The 20,823-nt window shown below is 39.4% G+C and overlaps 2 protein-coding genes across 7 annotated transcripts in view; one reads left to right on the top strand and one right to left on the bottom strand.

Annotated features, from left to right (window-relative positions):
* Positions 1-5,798, bottom strand: part of LOC137274599 (RNA-binding protein 26-like) — a 44,571-nt gene extending 38,773 nt beyond the window's left edge. For 3 of the 6 annotated variants that reach the window (XM_067807873.1, XM_067807875.1, XM_067807876.1), the window contains exons 1-3: positions 5,551-5,798; positions 4,647-4,765; positions 918-1,096 (exon numbers count right to left, since the gene is read on the bottom strand). In XM_067807873.1, coding sequence (XP_067663974.1) covers positions 918-1,096; positions 4,647-4,765; positions 5,551-5,609 — 357 coding nt within the window. In that variant the 5' untranslated portion in view covers positions 5,610-5,798. The remainder of the gene's footprint in view (positions 1-917; positions 1,097-4,646; positions 4,766-5,550) is intronic. The other 3 variants (XM_067807874.1, XM_067807877.1, XM_067807878.1) reach the window with 1 other exon arrangement.
* A 19-nt stretch (positions 5,799-5,817) lies between these two features.
* Positions 5,818-20,309, top strand: LOC137274601 (ATPase family gene 2 protein homolog A-like). Its single transcript, XM_067807879.1, has 15 exons — positions 5,818-6,249; positions 7,620-7,887; positions 8,134-8,192; positions 9,491-10,036; positions 10,851-10,980; positions 11,496-11,552; positions 13,427-13,547; positions 14,533-14,667; positions 14,939-15,056; positions 15,436-15,569; positions 15,911-16,120; positions 17,487-17,620; positions 17,981-18,107; positions 18,470-18,634; positions 19,106-20,309. The coding sequence occupies exons 1-15, from the start codon at positions 6,069-6,071 to the stop codon at positions 19,280-19,282; spliced, it is 2,562 nt and encodes an 853-aa protein (XP_067663980.1). The 5' UTR covers positions 5,818-6,068; the 3' UTR covers positions 19,283-20,309.
* Positions 20,310-20,823: the final 514 nt, after the last annotated feature.

Here is a 20,823-nt window from a genome sequence, read left to right as displayed (position 1 = left end):
CACTATCTTCGCTTAGAGGAAGAAGATAAGCATGGAATTATGGGTGACACTGCAGTCAGTTACATACACTGATTTCAAGGGGCAGCCCACTGCTTAAAGCATTGGCTTGTCACACAGAAGATATGGATTTGATTACCGACATGGGTACAATGTGATATTGTTGGAATACTGGTGGAACATTGCTAAAAATGGCGAAAAAACATATTCATCCACTCATTCAAACCCTGCAAGAAATGATTATTACGGTGATGATGCATATACACAACTTCGGATGAATTTTTGCAAACACTGCAAATCCCCAAATATGTTAAAGGCAAACAAGGATAAGTTGGGGACCAAGCTGACAATTGATTTAACTTAGCATGTTTGAGTGCCACCCACTGGCACTTGCTATTTTAAGTGAAGGAGTAACCAGGTTGTCCCAGATCAAGTGTAGAGTGATGGGTAAAGCGCTCTCCCTTTCACAAACCAAATGAGTTTGACCATTGCTGTGCACCGCCTACTTCTCATAAACACAATCTCTGTGCCAGTCCAACTTACCATTGTTTGCCAGTAACATGTATTTAGACACTTTATTATTGTTGTGTCTGCTGACTCTGATAATAAAGAAATGCAACTTCATCCTTTCTTCTCTTCAATGATAAGGTGTGAGTGAGTGAGTGAGTGAGTGAGTGAGTGAGTGAGTGAGTGAGTGAGTGAGTTTAGTTTAATGCCACCCTTAGCAATTTTCCAGCAATATCACACAGCAGGGGAGACCAAAAATATTCTCACATTGAACCGAGGAGGGTATTATGTTATAAATTAGGACATTCTCAGTAAGACCTGAGAATCTTAAATAACATTCTATGCTAACTGAGCAGGTCTAGATAAACCTCAAATGGCAAATAATCAGAAAATATCTAAATAATCCACAGTACCTGTTTTTCTGGCCTATCTTTCTTTTTGTCAGCTTCCGGTGGTTTGGTCGTTACATTGTTGGTTGTCTGATTAAGGACTGGAGCAACAGTCGTGTTGTGGACAGTATCAGGCACTAAAGATGCTAGGTACGATTTTGTTTTCAATGCAGTGAACAATGTTTCCACAAATGCCTTTGTCTCTGAAAAATGTCAAACATTAAGATATAAAATTCAACATATGGCACGAAAATACCACACAAATCTTGCACAAAAAGCTGTGTGAAAGAGGTATGATGCCTCTGTGTGTCACTATGTCATTCATAATGGTACAGGATACTAAAATATTTTTTCCACAGTCAACAGATAGTTTCCCTGCTTTCTAAACAAGGAGTTCTATGAAATAAAGCATACTATATAAACCAACAATTTTCTATTATTCAAAAGTGCCTCTGGCAGGCAATATATGATATTTTGTATTAATCAGGGTCAATATTCATATTTTCAAAAATTCTGATATATAGGGAGACCACTGCTTCTGACCTGGTGCTGCATGTATTTCTCTATTCAGGTATTCTAGGTATATCTATACTGAAATAACTTGTAACATTACTCAATCCATAGTATGAATGACAGGGTGTTAAACATGCCAAACTGATGACTTCAATGGCTTCAAATAAAGCTGCAATACTGTATAGCTGAAGTATTACATCAATAATGGATACCTACATTGTGAAAATCATTTTTATTTTAAAACAATTTGTAACGTGTTGTTTTACATTACAGTTCATTTGAGTCAAAATCTCCCCATTAAATTGCAATCTAACTCAAAAACAAATAATTGTAAACGGCTCAAACTAATGCCAAAGTATACAGAAAAAACATACTAACTTTGCAGAATTTTGTTGTAATTTTTGACAATAAAATATAAATGTTGTTTCACTAACCAGTCTAAGCAAACTTAGTGTATTTCGTTACACTCCACCACTGAGTCTAATAAAACCTAGTAGAAGGTTGCGTCAGGTAACCTTTGAGTAACCAATGACGTCCAATCAAACGCGAAATGGCTAGATAGATTTAACCAATCAGACAACGGATACTGTCTTGGGATCAGAAGGACTTTCAAAATATTCAGGTCACTGGCATAGATCTCTCCACAAACAAAAATCCACATATAACACAGCTTTTGACCTGCAGTATATATGCTTTGGGTTTCTGTTGACATGGTTACCATTAGCTAATATTTCCACATGAAAACATCCTTGAATATTGTTAAAAACACTATTTTCAAAAAACTGTTAACTCACTGTTGTCATGGTTGTAAGTACACCGTGTGCATCACCCGGAAGCAAGCGTATGCTAAATAGTATTCGGAATCATTCGGGTACAAACCTTTTTGAGATAAAAAGTTTGAAAGGTATGTGCGAATGTCCACTTTCGCGATTTGGTAAGCTGTGTTCTGATCGTCGTGTCTCGAAGGTCACCTAAAGCGACGTCCCATAGGGTTTTGTTAGACTCAATAGTGGAGTGTAATGAAAAGTACTGTGGATAAGTTTACTTAGACTGTTTCACAAACCATCATTATTTTCATTTGGTACTTCAAGATTTGTGACAAGGATGTAGCAACAGCTCAGGTAAGAGCCAGGTAAGCAAGAGGCACGGGCAAATTTGTCATGTGATAGTTTATCCTACTGATTGAGTGATCGATTCATCTCACACAATGAAGTTTACTGCTGATGTTATGGCTTTCATTTACAAGGTCTATGACCTCTTAAAGTCTGAAACTTGAACGGGGCAGACCATTTTATGCACTTGATAAATTTCTTAAACATACATCTTGTGCTGTCGCTTTCTGATTGGTTAAGTGCTATTCTATGATTTTCAATGTACGAGTACTCCGCTTACAGGCGATGCATTATTTTCAATGTACACCACTGGGAATTCTGAACTCTTCTGGTGCTTCATAGAAGTAGTATTTTTTTACCTCGAATAACATTGAATCACGCATCACAATGTTTTGCGATTGAAAATTGATGGAAGGGAGATAACTCTAAATCTGTTACCTTGTGTTGTCTGCAAAATGGTGATTCAACAAAAGTGCTTCAAACAGTTCAAAATTAAAATTCAGGTGGTCGGTAAGATAAATATGTTGCTCACTGGTCCCTTGGGGTCCCTGGGCTCATGTACCCTCGAGGTTTGTTTACGTTGCCCTCGCCCTGCCGGCTCAAGGAACATAAACACACCTCAAGGGAACATGAGCCCATGGTCCCCTCGCGACCCCTGAACAACTTATAATGTACTATTTCCACTTAACACAACAAAAACAAAACTTTATGAAATCATTAAACAGTCCCTCCTGGAAATCCCGGAATTTACCTTTCCATGCAAAAAAAACGTCTGGTCCGTGGAAAACGCATTTTCATGCTGACCTTAAGCAGAATTTGCCAGTGTTCTGCTGCGGAATTTGCTTATTTTAAACACTGAGTGAAAACTGGCTGACAGCCGGAACGAAAAGTAGAGTTAATATCAGAAGTAGGATCAGTTACACATAAAATGAACTGACATATTTGTTGTAACAGCATTTTCAAAACAATTACGAGTAAAGACACTTTATTAATAAAGCATGTTTTAGGCATGTTTAAAAAAAAATTAGATGAATTGGACACTGCAATTACGTACTCAAAATCGATCATTTTGAAAATAGAAATGATTTCAGATTTTGTTTAAATATTAAATTGTTACTTGCATGAAACCAGAAGCTGTTCGTCTGCATCAAAGTTATGAATGCGAGGAGAGAAATAACTTTCAGCGAGTATTTAATTCTCATATACAGAAAAAAGTGTTGGTGCTTTGTCATCAAACCTACTCAAGATGCAATGTGTACTGTTGAGGTAACTCTATATCTGTGTTTGAGAATTAACGTACAAAGGTCTGTATGTTTTTGTTGTTTTTTACAAACGTTTTAAGCGCAGAATATTTTGCAGAATACTGAAAAACTCAGTGCAGAATTTGCTTAAATTTGCTGCAGAATCCAGGAGGCACTGATTTAAATCAACCAAGGAGCAATTGTGTATAAAATTGACCAGTATCTGAAATCACAAGGTCATGATGTCTTACGTTTGCCTCCTTATCATGGCGATTTGAATCTTATTGAAGAGATCTGGGGTATCATCAAATCTGACATTGCCTGGAATAACACAATGTCTAAAATGACAGACATTCAAAATCTAGTCCATGACTCTATGGCTAAGATTTCACAACACACACAGAAAAGATCAGTTAAGAAAGTTGAAAATGCTGTGGAGCCTCAGTACTGGCTTCAAAGCAGTTTACAACAGGTGACTATCAGTCCTGTTACTGGTGCACTCTGAGGACTCTGACAGCAGTGAATCCATGTCTGATTCAGAAGCGCAATATGATGACTTTTCACACCATCCCCAACTGAAAAGTCAAAATCACACATGCTTCTCGCTTACCTTAGGTGTTACCTGAGCTGTTGGTTCACACATGTCACAGTATCAGTGAAAATAATGTTGGTTTGTTAAACAACTTTCGTATCTTGTTGCCAAACATTTTAACAAACTACTGCAAAGTTGGTGTATTTTTCCTATTTATTATGGCGTTAGTTTCAGTCATTAATGATTACTTGGTTTTGAGTTAGAGAGCAATTCAATGGGGAGATTTTGACTCTAATGAACTGTACCATATACATTATACCTAAAACACCAACTAGATAAGAAAAAAGAAACATACTTGACTGCAAAAACACATCAAGCTGGTCCATACAGATGTCCTTGAGTTCATTTTCAGACTTTTCTTTCTTGACCAATGCCAATACATAGCGAGACAAAGTTGACGGGTCTGCATCACAGCTGTTGAAAGAAATGTGCATGATCATGATGGACAGGCCCTGACATTTGCCAGAGAGCAAAAATGTTTTACTTAAGTCAAAATGAAAGATATATGTAATATCTATGATGGATACCACCACTTCAGGCACCATTTGTCCAGAAACATGAGGTGCTACAAAACTAATCTTAATGGCTGTTCTAATATGTTCCTCATATTTAGCATGATGACGAATGCTCTGACTTCACAAGCTGTCCCAGTGACTGCTAGCTTCACAGACCCTACAGCAATCTTTTCCCAAAAAAAATGAACTTGTCTTGGGCAATCACATTACTTCGAAACAAAATGACGAGGATAAACCTTTGTATTAACATATTCATTTCTCAAAAGCGCATTTTATACTCCATCACATTATTTAACGCATTTGATAGGTATTTGACTCATGGAATGGAAATTAGTTCCACACTTTTCTCTATAACGCGACATGACTATGAATTACTGAATACACCTGTTATAATTTATTCCACAATGTAACTGCAGGAGAGGTTTCTTGTGTAACTGTAGTTGTAACTAGTGAATTATTCTTCAGGTGTATGTTCATTAAACAGATAGTTTATTGAAGTAAAACCGGTAAGGATGGTTTACCATGGAAATACTACGCAAGGGCAAAAACGTAAAATCACGAAAATGGGACACAGCTACTCAGTATGTCCGATGGAACGAGTATAACCAGCCCTGGAATGACAACATTAAGTCCCCTATTCAATAATAAAACATTTCACAATCACATATTTCCACTAAGACTCACATCGGATCCAGTGTTTTTGATAGCCACACTTTGAAAGCATCCAGATTTTCAATAATCATTGTGGTGGTCTCCTACGTTAACGCCTATTCTTGCACGTGGAGACCTAACATATGGCGGATAAACAACAATCGACAAGTTCCTTGTCAGAGGACGTTTACAAGTTTCCTCATTCCCCACGTAACATCTTTCCGAACGTTACAACTGCTGGAGAAACTACCCGAATATGGCTGCTCGCAAATCTCGTTTCTGATCACGTGACAAATAACTGTTTTCATCAGTCCCTCGCCCCAGGGGTTAATTAGGTCTTATTGTTATCTTTGTCGGCTGCAGAGGCCTTACCGATATAGTTTAAACAATACGAAAAGATGACACGTACAATATTTGTCCATATATGGATCCCTAAAATAAAGGCGGTAAACGGGATTTCATGAGATCATAAAAGTGTCATGGCAGCTACCATGTGTGATTTGGATAAATGGGTTTCTTTCACATTGTGAACTTTGCAAGTGAGAACTAAAATGTCGAAGAAACAGAAAGGTCGGAAGACGGAATGGAACGAATGCATGAAGTGTAAACTAATTGTCAGTGATCGTGATGTCAGCATTCACAGAGAACAATGTGGTGACGAACGTTGTAATCACGGTTTTGTAAAGGACGGTACTTTGCATGGAGTTATCTCCCCCTTCTCGGCTTCAGCAGGTGTGCATAGTAAACATATCATAATCGGCAATAGAGCCTGTTTCAGTTGATTGGAAAACAAACTGTCCAGTAAATGCAAACACTACGTTGTATGAAAACACTACAGTATGTTACGCTTGATTACAATGCTTCCCATCCATACAGTGTTGGCTCAAGAGAGGGTTTTGGAGTGTTAAATTGACTCAAATTCAGTGAGGATCCCCTCTATTTTAGATCTGCCCATCTATTTAACATGGAGGGGGTCCAGAAACATCAATTTGGAACCACTCAAAATTTCACCAAATATAACCATATAAAATTTCTACCACATCCTGTAACAGTGGCATGGGCAGTGGGTAAGCCTAATGGTAAAAGCGTTCGCTCGTCAAGCCAAAGAACTGGGTTCGATTCTCCACATGGGTACAATGTGTGAAGTCCTTTTTCTGGTGTCCCCCGCTGTGATGTTGCTGGAATATTACTGAAAGTAGCATAAAACTAAACTCACTCAGTCTAACAGTGGCAACACACTGGAACACCAGCTCTAGACTTAGCTTTTACATGTAGCAATCTAGGATTTTAGGTTACCACATTTATATGAAAACATGTCAGCTTGAATGTCATTTTGAACTGGATCAGATAATTGCCTCTTCTTCTCATTTCATCAGATTGTTAATCAAAAGGTAACCATAGAAACCTAATTTTCCATGCACACTGAGTTTTTCAAATGCCCTTTGTGTTTCCATGTCGGTGCATGAGTGACATTGAGAGGAACCTCAATTTCAAAACAATTTCCAAGTTCATCAATAATTTTTCTTGCAATGACAGAATTTTCAAAAGATCAATTCCGATCAGTGACAAATCCTGAAATCTTACTTTGTTATGATGTTTTAGAAGATGAATCCACACTCAATTTCCATGAGGCCTTCTTTCTTGATAAACAGTGTATATTTATACTTTGAAACTATGCAACTGACTTGATTAGTTGATGATGTTTTCAGAAGAACTAATCAAAACTGAGTGTTACAAACATAACTAGCTGCATTTTTGTTATTGTTTTCCCTGTAGTTCATAGGTGTGGTGAAATGGGGTGTAACACCGTGCTTAGAAATGTTTCGCTCATATGACGACATGCTTGCTTGTGTATGTGTGTCTGCTTGTATTGGCCCGGACATAAGCTGGTTTTATAATACTAGCTCACTTTTAAAAATTCTGCAAAAGCCTCACAGAGTTGGTATGATCTTTTGAGTATGAAGAGTGTGTCATTGAGTATTTTATGTTGATCAATTTTCGAGTTAGAGTGCAATTCATCAGTACACTTTTGTGCCAAACAGACAATGTAGCTTGAAACATGCTACTAGGAGTGTCTTGACTGCTTTTTGTTCCTGCTTTAGATCTGAAGGTGCCAAAGACACATAAAGATGACATTATTGCTGTACATCCTAGTACCATGCTACTGTGTGGCCTGGCTATAGGAAAACCCTGTATTATCAACTCAGAAGTTGTCAAGACATGTTGGCCTTCAACTGCTGGGAGTCTAACTGGTGTCTTTGTTGATGAGAAAGCCTTGGCTGACATTGGTAGCAAGAAGGAAGATATCATCACAGTTGAGAGTTTTGGTGGAGCGGAATCACATGCAGAAGAAGTGGTATTAGAATCCAAGTAAGCATGGGATGTACTTACAAATAGACTGTACTCTTCTCGATGCTAACTAACAGGACTTAATGCCTCATTTGGATTCTGGGTTAAAATGGTCACCAGCAATTAGTGTTCTGTGAGAGGTTACATTATGGATCAGGCGATCAAGCTCAGTGAATTTCAGTTGAATCACAATATTTTTTAGTGCAGAAATCCTCTTATATTAGTATTTTCATTGACATTTTTATGTCTTTCCTGTTTTGCTTTCAGAGAATGGAGACCTGTGTACTCCGATAAAAACTGTGTGAACAACCTCAAACATAAACTATGTAAGTAACAACTTCGTATTTATCAAAAGGACTTTGAAAATATTTTGGACATGTTCAATTTTGCGATGGTAAATGTTATGAAAATATTGAAGTGATTTGTCAGTACTGATTCTGTTCAATGGTGTCATGAAATTTAACGTACATAGTTGACAGGTTTACTTCTCATAACATGTTTCATTAGTATTGAGAAGGAAATTGACATGGAATTGTAGTTTATGTGGTATTAAGTAAGTTTAGGGGTATACTTATTGGGGTTGATGCATTTATGAACTGTTTTAAGTAAATATTCTTGTTGAAAGAGTGCAACATGGGAACTCTCTGTTGTATAACCAATGTAACTGTAGACAAAATATATCACTAGAGGGAGATAATTTGTTTCACATTTTCTTTGTTATCACAGAGGCAGGATGCAAAATGAAATGCTTAAATATTGTCATAATTTATTAGCTTAAGGTTTCTTGAAAAAAAAAATTCTCTTGAAATGTAAGATTTCAAAAGTTGTCTAATGTGTTTGAAAATACATTGTTAACGATATTGTAGAATTTAATATTTTGATAACTTAAGGCAGGCAAATGTGGAAGTTAAAGTAGTAAATTGATGAAACCCTGATAGCAGGATTGATAATTGAAATGGACAAATGACCAACAACATTTGAGGACTGGACAGAAGGTCTCGCCTAAACACCTCCCGTTCATGGGATTGACATTCTAAATTGTTTATGCGATTTGTTTAAGCGAATGTGAATGTGAATTGAAATTGACACCTGCTGCAACCCATGCAGATTAGTTTCTGACTTGGATGAGAGCAGTTAGACCTTGGTGACTGTCTCTATATAACTGAATGAAGTTTTATTAAGTTTGGAATGTTTTGTGTCTGATTTGTAGACATATCATTGAAACATTAAGGATTGTGCATTTGGTGTTTCTTTCGTGTAGTGTCATATTTGGACATGTTTTGTTGGATTCATAATTTTGAACCCTTCATTGAACATTGTCATATTTGGAAACAATCCTGTAGGGTCATATATCGACAAATTCGTATAGTGTCATATTTGGACACTCGTGTAGTGTCATATTTGGAGACACATCTCATGTCATGATTGGTATGTGTAAATATTTTTTTCTAAATATTGGGGATTATATTTTTTTGGAATAAAACTGGAATAAAAATCAAGAAAAGTGCTCTGTTGATTTTTGATTACGTATTTACCAGCTTCCACTGCATTCCCAGGACCACAGAGGTTTTGGCTACCCATGTATACCTATATATATTTATCCTTCGTATTCATTTTGTTTCAGTGAACAGGTACTTGTGTGCAGGAAACAGAGTTACTTTATCATATTTTGGTCAGCAATGTGAATTTCAAGTTAAGTGCTTGAAGACAATGGTAAAACAACGTTGTCATGTTGAAGTGATACCGGTCAATCAGCCTGACTTGTCGTTGTCTGACAGCATGGCCAGTCTCAACTTATCTGACATTTCATTTAATGAATCTAAGGATGAATCCAGTCAGTCTGACACTACCAGCTCCAGCTTGAACCAATCACTGTCAACACCGAAAACACCTGACAGTAAAACTAGTTCAGTGGAAGTCACCAGTCCACAAGCGTTTCAAACTCCAATTATTCATAGACACAGAAAGTCAAAGAAATGTGAGAAGTTTTTTAAAGTTGTGTCATGTACAAAGGTGACACTGTTGGATGCTAGTGCTAAAGAGAATGTTGATGACACACACGATGCTGGAGCCGTGTTGGATGACATTGGAGGCTTGTCTGAGCAAGTGAAACAGATAACAGAGATGGTGCAGATTCCCCTCACCAAACCGGAACTGTTCGAGTCTTATGGTGAGAATGCAGCCCTGCAGAAACTGAGATTAAACACATGATGATGATGATGATGATGATGATGATGATGATGATGATGATGATGATGATGGTGGTGGTGGTGGAAAGCATGATGGCGCTAGTGGTTATGGATGGACGGATGGATGGACGGATGGATGGACGGATGGATGGAAGCGACTAATGCAGTAGATGATGCTAATACTGGTGATGGTGATGTCTGCCATGTGATGGTGTCGCTACATTGAGTTGTTGTGTTTTACAACACCTTTAGCAATATTCTGGCAATATTATTGCGTAGAACACCAGAAATGGGTAACCAAACCTGGCTCTGCGGTGCAGCGAGTGAACGCTTTAACCACTAGGCTATCCCACCATCCCTGTCACTATATACTAATGGTGGTAATGGTGATGTCTGTGGTGGAGAGGAGAATGGTCGGTTTGTTATTGGATAGTGTTGATGATACTATTATTAGTAGATTGATGTCTGGAATGAACCTCTTCAAGCAAGATTTTATTTTGGGAAAAGTAATAGATTACTAGTAGTTCCTTCACTTTGTTTCATATTTCTGTGGTGTTGTTCTTTAGTTAATGTATATCTCATTTGTTTCATGTGGAACTGTTATTTGAATTTGCCCCCATAAATAGATTTATGCAGTACACATTGACTTGGGTATTCAGATACACTGACTTAATTGATTTAGACTTTTTGTGTGCTGATTACATGGATCTCTGCTCACAATATCATTTGCTGGTGTATATGGTCAAGACTCATTTATTTATAGGTCTGTGTGGTATACTGATGCTTGTTCTTCAGGCCTTGTTCCTCCCAGGGGTGTGTTGATCCATGGGCCATCCGGCACAGGGAAGACTCTTCTAGCACGAGCTGTGGCCGCCAGTCTCAACATCAACATCCTGCAAGTGACAGGTCCGCAGATCTGGAGCAAGTATGGCATAATCATGATTGACTTTTGCAAGTGTTTTATGGCTTGAGATAGACATGTTTGTATGTTGTGTTGCTATCCTGTATATTCTACAATATTCCAGATATATGATATATTCTATAAATGATCAAATCTTAACCAGGGAGTACAGTACCAGTATTTGATAAAATATTTTGATATGATGACAGGCTTCAAGTGAGCTAAGTAAACTAGCATTGTAGCCCATTCCTGTCCCTTATCATGACAAGGAATGGTTTGCTGAAGACTAATTCTAATCTAGATCTTCACAGGGCACACTTGGAAATGATACAATAACATGTATCGAAATGTCATGGTCTGGAATCAAAGGCAGTTATCATCCATGCATACATGTTCCGACTTCCATCATCTAAACATGCCCCTCAAAAAAATAATTCACAGGGAAGCTAAACTTAAAGATGATGAGTATTATTGATAGTAACAAGCTGATACTTCATCATAAAATCAACACGTCCTTCATCTGCACTCTTCATTCTCAGATTCTTTGGAGAAACAGAAAGTAAGCTGAGGAATATTTTCAAATCTGCTCAAGAAATGTAAGTGAAATTTTACAATAGATTGTTTTGTAACCTTGTAACATTTCTGTGAAGTAAACTGAAGGCAATAGCATACTGCTTTCTGATTTCTACAGTCAGTGGCCAAAAGTCTGTTTGCAAATCATGTTATGTTGCCCATGTTTTGAGCTGCAGGCTGACTTTGAAAGCATCTCGCCATGTTGATAAGCCACCAATCATAATGCTGTTTGGGGTACAAATTTCACAGGTCACAACATATGTGTTGCTGCCATAATGCGCGATTACCTCTCTTTCTTTGTTTACATTATTGTCGTCTGCTATCCTGCTGCCTGTCAACTGAGAATTGACACCTGATCAAAGAAATATAATTGTTGAGTTGGATCAACAAGGCCAATCAAGCTACAAAATTGCTGATTTGACAGGTATAAACCCTAGAACAATGCAGAAAACTTTAAAGCGTTTTGGGGAGCGCGGTTAAGTTAAATCATTGCCGAGAAGTGGGCGGCCTCTGCAAATTGTCACCAAGAAGTGAACGACTTTTTCGTCTTGTGAAAAGGAATCGCTGTGAAACTCATGGGGATTTGACAGCAAAATTCAACAATCAGGTACAGACTACAGTTTCTGCTCGCACAGTCAGAAGAAGACTGTTCACTGAGGGGTATCGTAGATGTGTGGTAAGCAAGAAAGTCACCATTTCTCGTGTTAATAGAGAGAAGAGACGCCGATTTTGTTGGACAAAATTGCACTGGAGAAGACATCAGTGGGAAAATGTCATTTTTAGTGATGAGACACAAGTCCAGATCAGGGAAGACAGAAAAGTTCATGTGTGGAGAAAGTCAGATGAGCGGTTGCAACCTGACTGTTTGGGGATTCGTGCCGATCATGAACGAAATTCTAAGTTTTCAGTTTTATGTTTTGGGGATGTGAGTCGGCATATGGTGTGGGAACTTTAGCTGTCGTTGATGGCAACATGAACACTGATAAGTACATTGCTATTCTTGTGGCCTGTAGTTGCAAGGCATTTTGCCAACCGCAACTGGATTTTCCAAGAAGACAATGCTCCTTGTCATGTGTCCGTTCAGGCTAACCGCTGGAAACAGGCAAATCATATTCTGACTTTGCCGTGACCCCACAAAGCCCAGATCTCAATATTATTGAAAATGTGTGGAAAACTGTTAAATATCATCTCAAAGCAAGATCAGGTGACATTAATTGGAGAGAAGATCTCATCCGTGTGGTGAATAACATTTGGACTAGGCTTAGTCCCCTTACATTCGTCGTCTATGTGACAGTTTGCCAAGATGACTGCAAGATGTCCTAAGTCAACAGGGTCATATCTCTAAATTCTGAACATATGAGGTGAGTACCTTTATTACTTACATATATATGTGAATTTAAAGAAGGGACGAGATTTTGCTATGAATAGCCATGACGTTGCTGGTGCAAACAGACTTTTGGCCACTGACTGTATGTTGATAGTATATTATTATTCCCCCAAACTGAGTAGTGAAAACACCTATAGATTGTGACAAATTACATTTTTTACAAATGACATACTAGTCTGTAATATCCCTCAATGAATGTACATAAAGTGAAAAACGATCATTTCATTGTTTATCAAAAGATGAAGGTGGCCATGAGGATAATTTCCAGCCAGCTGACATTTTGGCATTGGAAAGATATTTACTTATTTTAGGAATATTTGCTCTGAAATACATCCCAAACAATGTCTTGTTCTCATTCATTTACATTTTAGAACATTTCCTTGCTTTCATTGATTCGTTTTTTTTCACTGCACATTGCATGAACAAAACACAAGCCCTATTGTACCTAGTTCTTTCCCAAGGTGATCCATAATAAGATTACATTGTTGTGATGCCTTCATTGTGTCCCAGGGCTCCAAGCATCATTGTAATAGACGAACTTGATGCACTGTGCCCAAAGAGAGACAACTCTAACAGTGATCTTGAGAAGCGAGTTGTGGCCAGTCTGCTGACTCTCATGGATGGCATCGATGTATGTACTCACAACTCAGCTCCTCAATTCCTTTAAACACAATGTTACTACATGTTCACATACATGTACTTTACTGTTAGAGTCTGTGTTTACTTAAGCTGACCAGTTTTGGATGTTGTTTCAAATTGTTTTGATAAGTTTCCTTTTCACTGCTGGTGTTGGAATTGCACAAATGATGATAACTACACATTACATAGTTATGAAGTTGTCATCCACAAAATGTCTTGCCATTTGTTATTACTTATTACCAGTCAACTGCTGGTTAAAGGGATTCAGTAGAGCACTTCTGGAATCATCCTCGATATCTTCAGGATATACGTTCTGATATGCTCCACTGTACACTGGATGCATCTATGATAATTTTATTACCTCCCTTTGCTGTCTTTGCATTCTCACAGTAGCCAATCCGCTAAGCTGCCATTACAACCGAGCATGCCAGTGCCAACAGTGATAGCGGTCATTGCTGCGATGGTTTTTTCGAAGTGCGACTCAGATTTTGCGGGAATCATGCAGACAAACTGATAGGTCTGAGCATATGCAAGAACATATGCAAGAACTCCTTTTATCTCTTTCAGAGAGCCTCTGCATGGTTTGTGTTGCCAAGTTTAAACGGTTAGATAATTTAACATGCAAAAGTGAGTTGTGATTGGCTCTCACAACTTCCCAGCGTAGACACCTGCTTGAATAAAAAGCCAGTCAAGGGAGGCAATTTATTAGGCTGAGCCATACATGGATCCAGTGTATAGTGGAAATGCATCAGAGTGTATACCCTGGAGATATCGAAGATGTTCTGGAATATGTATAGAAATAATCATTGATTCATAAGTGATGGTAGAGAGAAGAGGTTGTCAGGGACTAATATTACTGGGTGCAGAAATGCATATTGACTTGATTTATTTACAGTCCACTGTCATACACTGATGAATGGTACATGATCAAGAAACACGTGTACATGCTTTGGAAAAGAACATATTTTTTGTTACAGTGCAGTAGTGACAAGATGGTGGTTGTCCTTGGGGTGACCAGTAGACCAGATGCTCTGGATGCTGCGCTGAGACGCCCGGGTCGGTTTGATCGTGAGGTGGAGGTAGGGGTTCCCACTGCCAAACAGAGGCTGGAGGTAAGTACTGGTATGTCAGAGATGACAGTTGTTTGTGCTTATGGGATTGACTTGAAATATTTTAAATGATGGTTCTATATTTGCTTGTTGTTGAATTGTTGTTTATATATACATGTAGTTGTTTATGATTAGACACAAAAGTGTTTTTAGGGTGTCTGTTTGGATGGCCATGTTGTAATATTGTAATCTGGTCAGTGTGTCAGTCTGTATGTCTGTGTTCAAATATCGTAAACCAGATTGAACATGATCAACTATTTCACCCATATGTCAGGTTCTGAAGAAGCTGTTGAAGAAGACCCCCAACACACTAACCACTCAGGACCTGACAGATGTTGCTGATGCTGCTCATGGCTTTGTAGGGGCTGACCTGGCAGCAATTTGTAAGGAAGGTGGGTTTGTGAGTGAGTGAGTTTAGTTTTACTCCACACTCAGCAATATTCAAGCTATATGGCAGCGATCTGTAAATAATCAAGTCTGGACCAGACAATCCAGTGATCAACAGCATGAGCTTCCCAAAGAGATCTGGGTTAGAACTGATCTTCAGCATCCCATGCTTGTCATAAGAAATGATAGATGTGGTCGTGTAGTCAGATGCACCACCTTGGCTGGAGCATGTCATATAGCCCACTTTTACTGGCTGCCACCATATAGACAGAATGCACTTGAGTGTGCCATTAAACAGCATACGATACTGTTCCATTGATTGCAGAGTTTGCGAGACTTTCATTTCAAGGGAGATAACTCATGAGCGTTTCTCTCCCTCTATAGCTGGCTTGCATGCCGTGAAGACGAAGGTGCAGACTGGGAATAAGAAGCTGATGGTATCCAGAGAGGATCTGGTGTATGCTTTGTCAACTGTTCAGCCTAGTGCCATGAGGGAGGTGGAGCTGGATGTGCCCAAGGTAATTAAGGAGGCCAAGAGATTGTATTATTGGAGACAGTAGAGACATGTCAGTGCTTTTTAGTAGAGTGATGAATGTATGGGAATTGTGATGGATGTTCTTAAGCAGAGGGAGACTGGATGTGAGTGACACACAGTTGAAAGGTGATTGGATTTTGTGAGTTACGGGGGCACCTCACAATGACATAGACTTCAGTCGTCACAGAAATGATAATGACACTGGAAGATTATGTGATTTATGTTTGTTACACTTTCTCAGTAACTGACATTGTGTATTCAGTTGGATGAAGATAGAAAACAAATGGAAAAAGATATATGTTTCTTAATTCTGTATTCTTACAGGTCCTGTGGTCGGACATCGGTGGTCAAGCTGAGCTGAAACTTAAACTGAAACAGGCAATAGAGTGGCCCCTAAAACACCCTGAGTCTTTTAAGAGGCTTGGCATTAACCCTCCCAAAGGCCTGCTCATGTATGGACCTCCAGGATGCTCCAAGACTATGATTGCTAAAGCCCTGGCTACAGAGAGTGGTCTCAACTTTATAGCTGTCAAGGTAATTAAATCATAATCTTGTCTGTGACTATCTTCCAGAATGTCAGTGTGTACACTAAAGAACATGGTTTATGATAAACCATCTGTATATCTGGGAATCTCAAGTAGTTTATGTATATAACCTGTATATATCTGGGCTCTGTAGCTGTTTTGTTGTATAGCCTGTGTATATCAAGGGAATCTACTTTGTCAGCAAGTACTGGTAATATATCCTGTGTATATCTAGGCCTTGATGTGTTTACCTTGTGATATATCCTGTGTATATCCAAGACATCTCATCATTCATCTAGTAATATATCCTGTGTATATCCAGGGCCCTGTTGTGTTCAGCTAGTGGTGTATCCTGTGTATATCCAGGACCCTGCGGGGTTCAGTTAGTGGTATAACCTGTGTATATCCAGGGCCCTGTAGGGTTCAGCTAGTCATGTCCTGTGTATATCCAGGGCCTGGAGTTGTTCAGCTAGTGATATAACCTGTGTGTATCCAGGGCCTGGAGTTGTTCAGCTAGTGATATAACCTGTGTATATCCAGGGCCCTGAGTTGTTCAGCTAGTGATATAACCTGTGTGTATCCAGGGTCTGGAGTTGTTCAGCTAGTGATATAACCTGTGTGTATCCAGGGTCTGGAGTTGTTCAGCTAGTGATATAACCTGTGTGTATCCAGGGCCTGGAGTTGTTCAGCTAGTGATATAACCTGTGTGTATCCAGGGTCTGGAGTTGTTCAGCTAGTGATATAACCTGTGTGTATCCAGGGCCCGGAGTTGTTCAGCTAGTGATATAACCTGTGTATATCCAGGGCCCTGAGTTGTTCAGCTAGTGATATAACCTGTGTGTATCTAGGGCCTGTAGTTGTTCAGCTAGTGATATAACCTGTGTGTATCCAGGTCCTGGAGTTGTTCAGCTAGTGATATAACCTGTGTGTATCCAGGGTCTGGAGTTGTTCAGCTAGTGATATAACCTGTGTGTATCCAGGGCCTGGAGTTGTTCAGCTAGTGATATAACCTGTGTGTATCCAGGGCCCTGAGTTGTTCAGCTAGTGATATAACCTGTGTATATCTAGGGCCTGGAGTTGTTCAGCTAGTGATATAACCTGTGTATATCCAGGGCCCTGAGTTGTTCAGCTAGTGATATAACCTGTGTGTATCCAGGGCCTGGAGTTGTTCAGCTAGTGATATAACCTGTGTGTATCCAGGGCCTGGAGTTGTTCAGCTAGTGATATAACCTGTGTGTATCCAGGGTCTGGAGTTGTTCAGCTAGTGATATAACCTGTGTGTATCCAGGGCCCGGAGTTGTTCAGCTAGTGATATAACCTGTGTGTATCCAGGGCCCTGAGTTGTTCAGCTAGTGATATAACCTGTGTGTATCCAGGGCCCTGAGTTGTTCAGCAAATGGGTAGGGGAGTCAGAGCGTGCAGTGAGGGAAGTGTTCAGGAAGGCTCGTGCTGCGTCTCCGGCTGTGATTTTCTTCGATGAGATAGATGCCCTGGCTGTAGAGAGAGGGAGGTAGGTGGCCTCTGTGAACTATTGTAAACACATTTTCATAGCAAGGCAATCTGCATAATACTGAGGAATTGATTTGAGGTGTTTTATAAAAACATTCATGAATGCCATTAGTTGATAAACTAACCTCCACTAAGCTGATGCATCCTAACTGCACTGAAATATGATTGAGGTTTTCATTTGTCACCTGTGATAAGAGACATGACATGGTATTTGCGACTGCTTCAGACTTGGCTCATTTTAAGGCATTAATGTGGCAGGCTTTAGATCTATATCATGTTACACCTACTGTTCTCAGTTCGTCTTGAGACATTACCATGGCAGACTGTGATTTAGTATAAGTCATGGTACACCTGTTTGCAGTTCTTCTGGAGGCAGTAATGTAGCAGACCGTGTACTTGCGCAGTTGCTGACGGAGATCGATGGAGTTGAGAAGCTACAGGATGTCACCATTGTTGCTGCCACCAACAGACCTGACATGATTGACCAGGTGGGTATCTTTACTTTCAGTGCACTTGAGCAGGTCTTGATAAATCCTTGTAGAATGTATTGATAACACATTTAAATCCAATTTCTTAAAGCCCCTAGAATAAGCTGTACCTTGCCATGAAAATCACAAACATATGTCCAAAGGTTTTCACCCTCAATTCCGTCATCCAGAGCCAACACAATTAAAGCAATGCAAGGCTGTATGACCTATCTTGTATAGTGTGTCATTCCCAGTAGACTGATGCCCATACTTCAGTCACTGGCATGTTTTCAGACTTACAGTCTTTGTAAGGAGACTCGTGTAGGAGAAATATTTGTCTTCAAAATGACTGCCATCACTGTGCAACCACCTTTCTATTGCAGGCACTACTGCGTCCAGGCAGAATTGATCGGATCCTGTACGTTCCATTGCCCTCCCCAGACACACGGAAGGAAATATTTGAGCTGCATCTGAAGCGGATGCCTGTTGATGCTGATGTCAGTGTGGATGTTCTGGTTGCGGAGACTGACAAATACTCAGGGGCTGAGGTGTGTATTGCTGTAATCAGTCTGTTCATGTGTATGCATCACTGAGGCAGAGGGTTTATTTTACCCTGTGGTGCATTTCTCAGTGTAATCCTAAACATCTTGATATAAAATTTGGCATTTACTATTTGCGTCCAAACATTTCCTCAAGTAAGCTATGTTATTTTGTGGATAGTAACATCCTTCAAATCAAATGTCAAAACTGGATACCGGATGAGTGTTGAGATAAAACCGAGAAAAATGGGATGTACTTGTGTCTGCTCTGCACTCTGCTCTGATTTCAGGCAATAATTGGGTTTATTCAAAATTCATGCAGGCAGTAGGTCTCATTTGACCTTGTTGAATTTTGTTCCTAAAACACTGTATGTCACTACTGCATCGCATGTCAGCCAAAATCTTGTTCAGAGATGGATGTAGTAAACACAAGGCTACATAAGTATTGGCAGTGGTAATATTGAACTATGTAACTTGCAGGTGTCTGCAGTGTGTCATGAGGCAGCACTGTTTGCGCTGCAGGAAGATATCCACAGTTCTGTCATCAGACATCGACATTTCACAGAGGCTCTGACCACAGTAAAGCCTCGTACCAGTCACCAGAAACTTCTGTTTTATGAGACATACAGCAAACAGAGCGGTCTCCATGCTCTGTGACTGATTACATATGACTGCAAGTGTTTCTGTGTCCCTGTTTGTTTGAAAGGTTGGTGCTTCAAGCCTGACCATTACGTACAAAACAACTATTAAAGATGGTGCTAATTGGTTAGTTTGCTTATGTTTTGCATCAAATGAACATGGACTGGTCAGCTCATGGTCAGTAGGGGGTGCTGTGCCCAAGAGAAGTGCAGCATGCTAAACAGTTTTATCCCATTTGGAACCCACTTGCCCAGACTACAAGCAATCACTCAAGAACACACACAAGCACACAATCTGGTACATGAAATAGTCTAGAATGGGTACTGAAAACTCATCTTTTTGTCTTTTTATTATTAAAGGATATTTATAAAGCGCACATGTCTACACAACTAGTGCTTGCTCAAGGTACTGGCATTTTTTCCTTGATTGCTGGATGTCAATTTCAAAAGCACATTGTTTTATCAATCTCAACTCTTTTGGGAGTATACAACTCTTGCTACCTCTAGCCACAAGGAGTTTATTGTGGCTTTCTCATCTCAAAGAGGTATCCAGTAATTATTCACAGCAGTGTTGACTGGGACACACAGTCACAGTACTTTGTCCAAGTTCACTGCACGTTGCTGTACCTGGAACTTGTTGTTTGCATGTATTCATGAGGCCACCATCTGGTCATATACCAATGGGTTTGTATGTTGCACAGGGTTGTGACAACACTGGAAGAGTCTGCACACAAAGATGACTTCAAGGTTTTTACATCCAGTGATAGGTGGGCTTGATCCTGATACCTCAACCCTTAGCCAACTTGCCTAGGCACCCCAATCTCACCAATGACAAGGTGCAATTAAATAATTCATGTTTGTACAAACATTCTTCGGCTATGTGCTTCATCTTAACAAGATTATCTGAATAGATATTGAATTTGTTACTACAACAGAAAAGGGTCAGTCAGAACAACTGTAACATATCAAACTCTGATGATTAGCTCTTATTCTGGAATGATCAGGTTGTATTTTTCAAAACATAAATACAATAAAACACTGCATTTTAGGCATGGTGTTGTTGGTAGAATGACTTGTGTGTATATCATGATCGCATGTATGTGGTGGGATACTGCACATAGAAGTAGAACGTCTTCAGTAACAAGGTTAACTTACTTCCTTAAAGTGGCATTTTAGGAGTTGGTATGATGAGGATGAAGACTTATGGATAGACAGCTTCTTTCTTGCAATGGATGCAACGTTTCGGTGTAGATTCTAGCACCATTATCAAGCAAATAACGGTGTTAGAATACACTGAAACGTTGCATTCATTGCAAGAAAGAAATTGTCTATCCATAAAAGTCTTCATCCTCAAGGTTAACGTAGTTCATGCTATAGCAGCACAATCACAGTGGTACCAGTGTTTATGTTAAGAGGTGGCATATGTAGCCCAACTAATCAATAAGATATCTGACCCTTGGAGATCAAGATTAGAATTGGTTGTAAACATTCAGACCGCTGAAGATCTGGATTAGATTTGCCCTTAGCAACACATGTGAAGAAGAAGCGGCTGAAGGGACT

Source organism: Haliotis asinina, chromosome 2 (assembly GCF_037392515.1).
Source record: "Haliotis asinina isolate JCU_RB_2024 chromosome 2, JCU_Hal_asi_v2, whole genome shotgun sequence".
In the NCBI taxonomy this organism is placed as follows: domain Eukaryota; kingdom Metazoa; phylum Mollusca; class Gastropoda; order Lepetellida; family Haliotidae; genus Haliotis; species Haliotis asinina.
This window is presented reverse-complemented; position numbering and strand designations above follow the sequence as displayed.

Bases quoted from the DNA above. Each gene is read 5' to 3' on its own strand.
- LOC137274601 (XM_067807879.1), top strand. From the start codon at position 6,069: ATGTCGAAGAAACAGAAAGGTCGGAAGACGGAATGGAACGAATGCATG. The intron at 10,037-10,850 runs GTGAGAATGCAG...CTTGTTCTTCAG, and splicing joins GGAACTGTTCGAGTCTTATG to GCCTTGTTCCTCCCAGGGGT. The intron at 18,635-19,105 runs GTGTGTATTGCT...TGTAACTTGCAG, and splicing joins ACAAATACTCAGGGGCTGAG to GTGTCTGCAGTGTGTCATGA.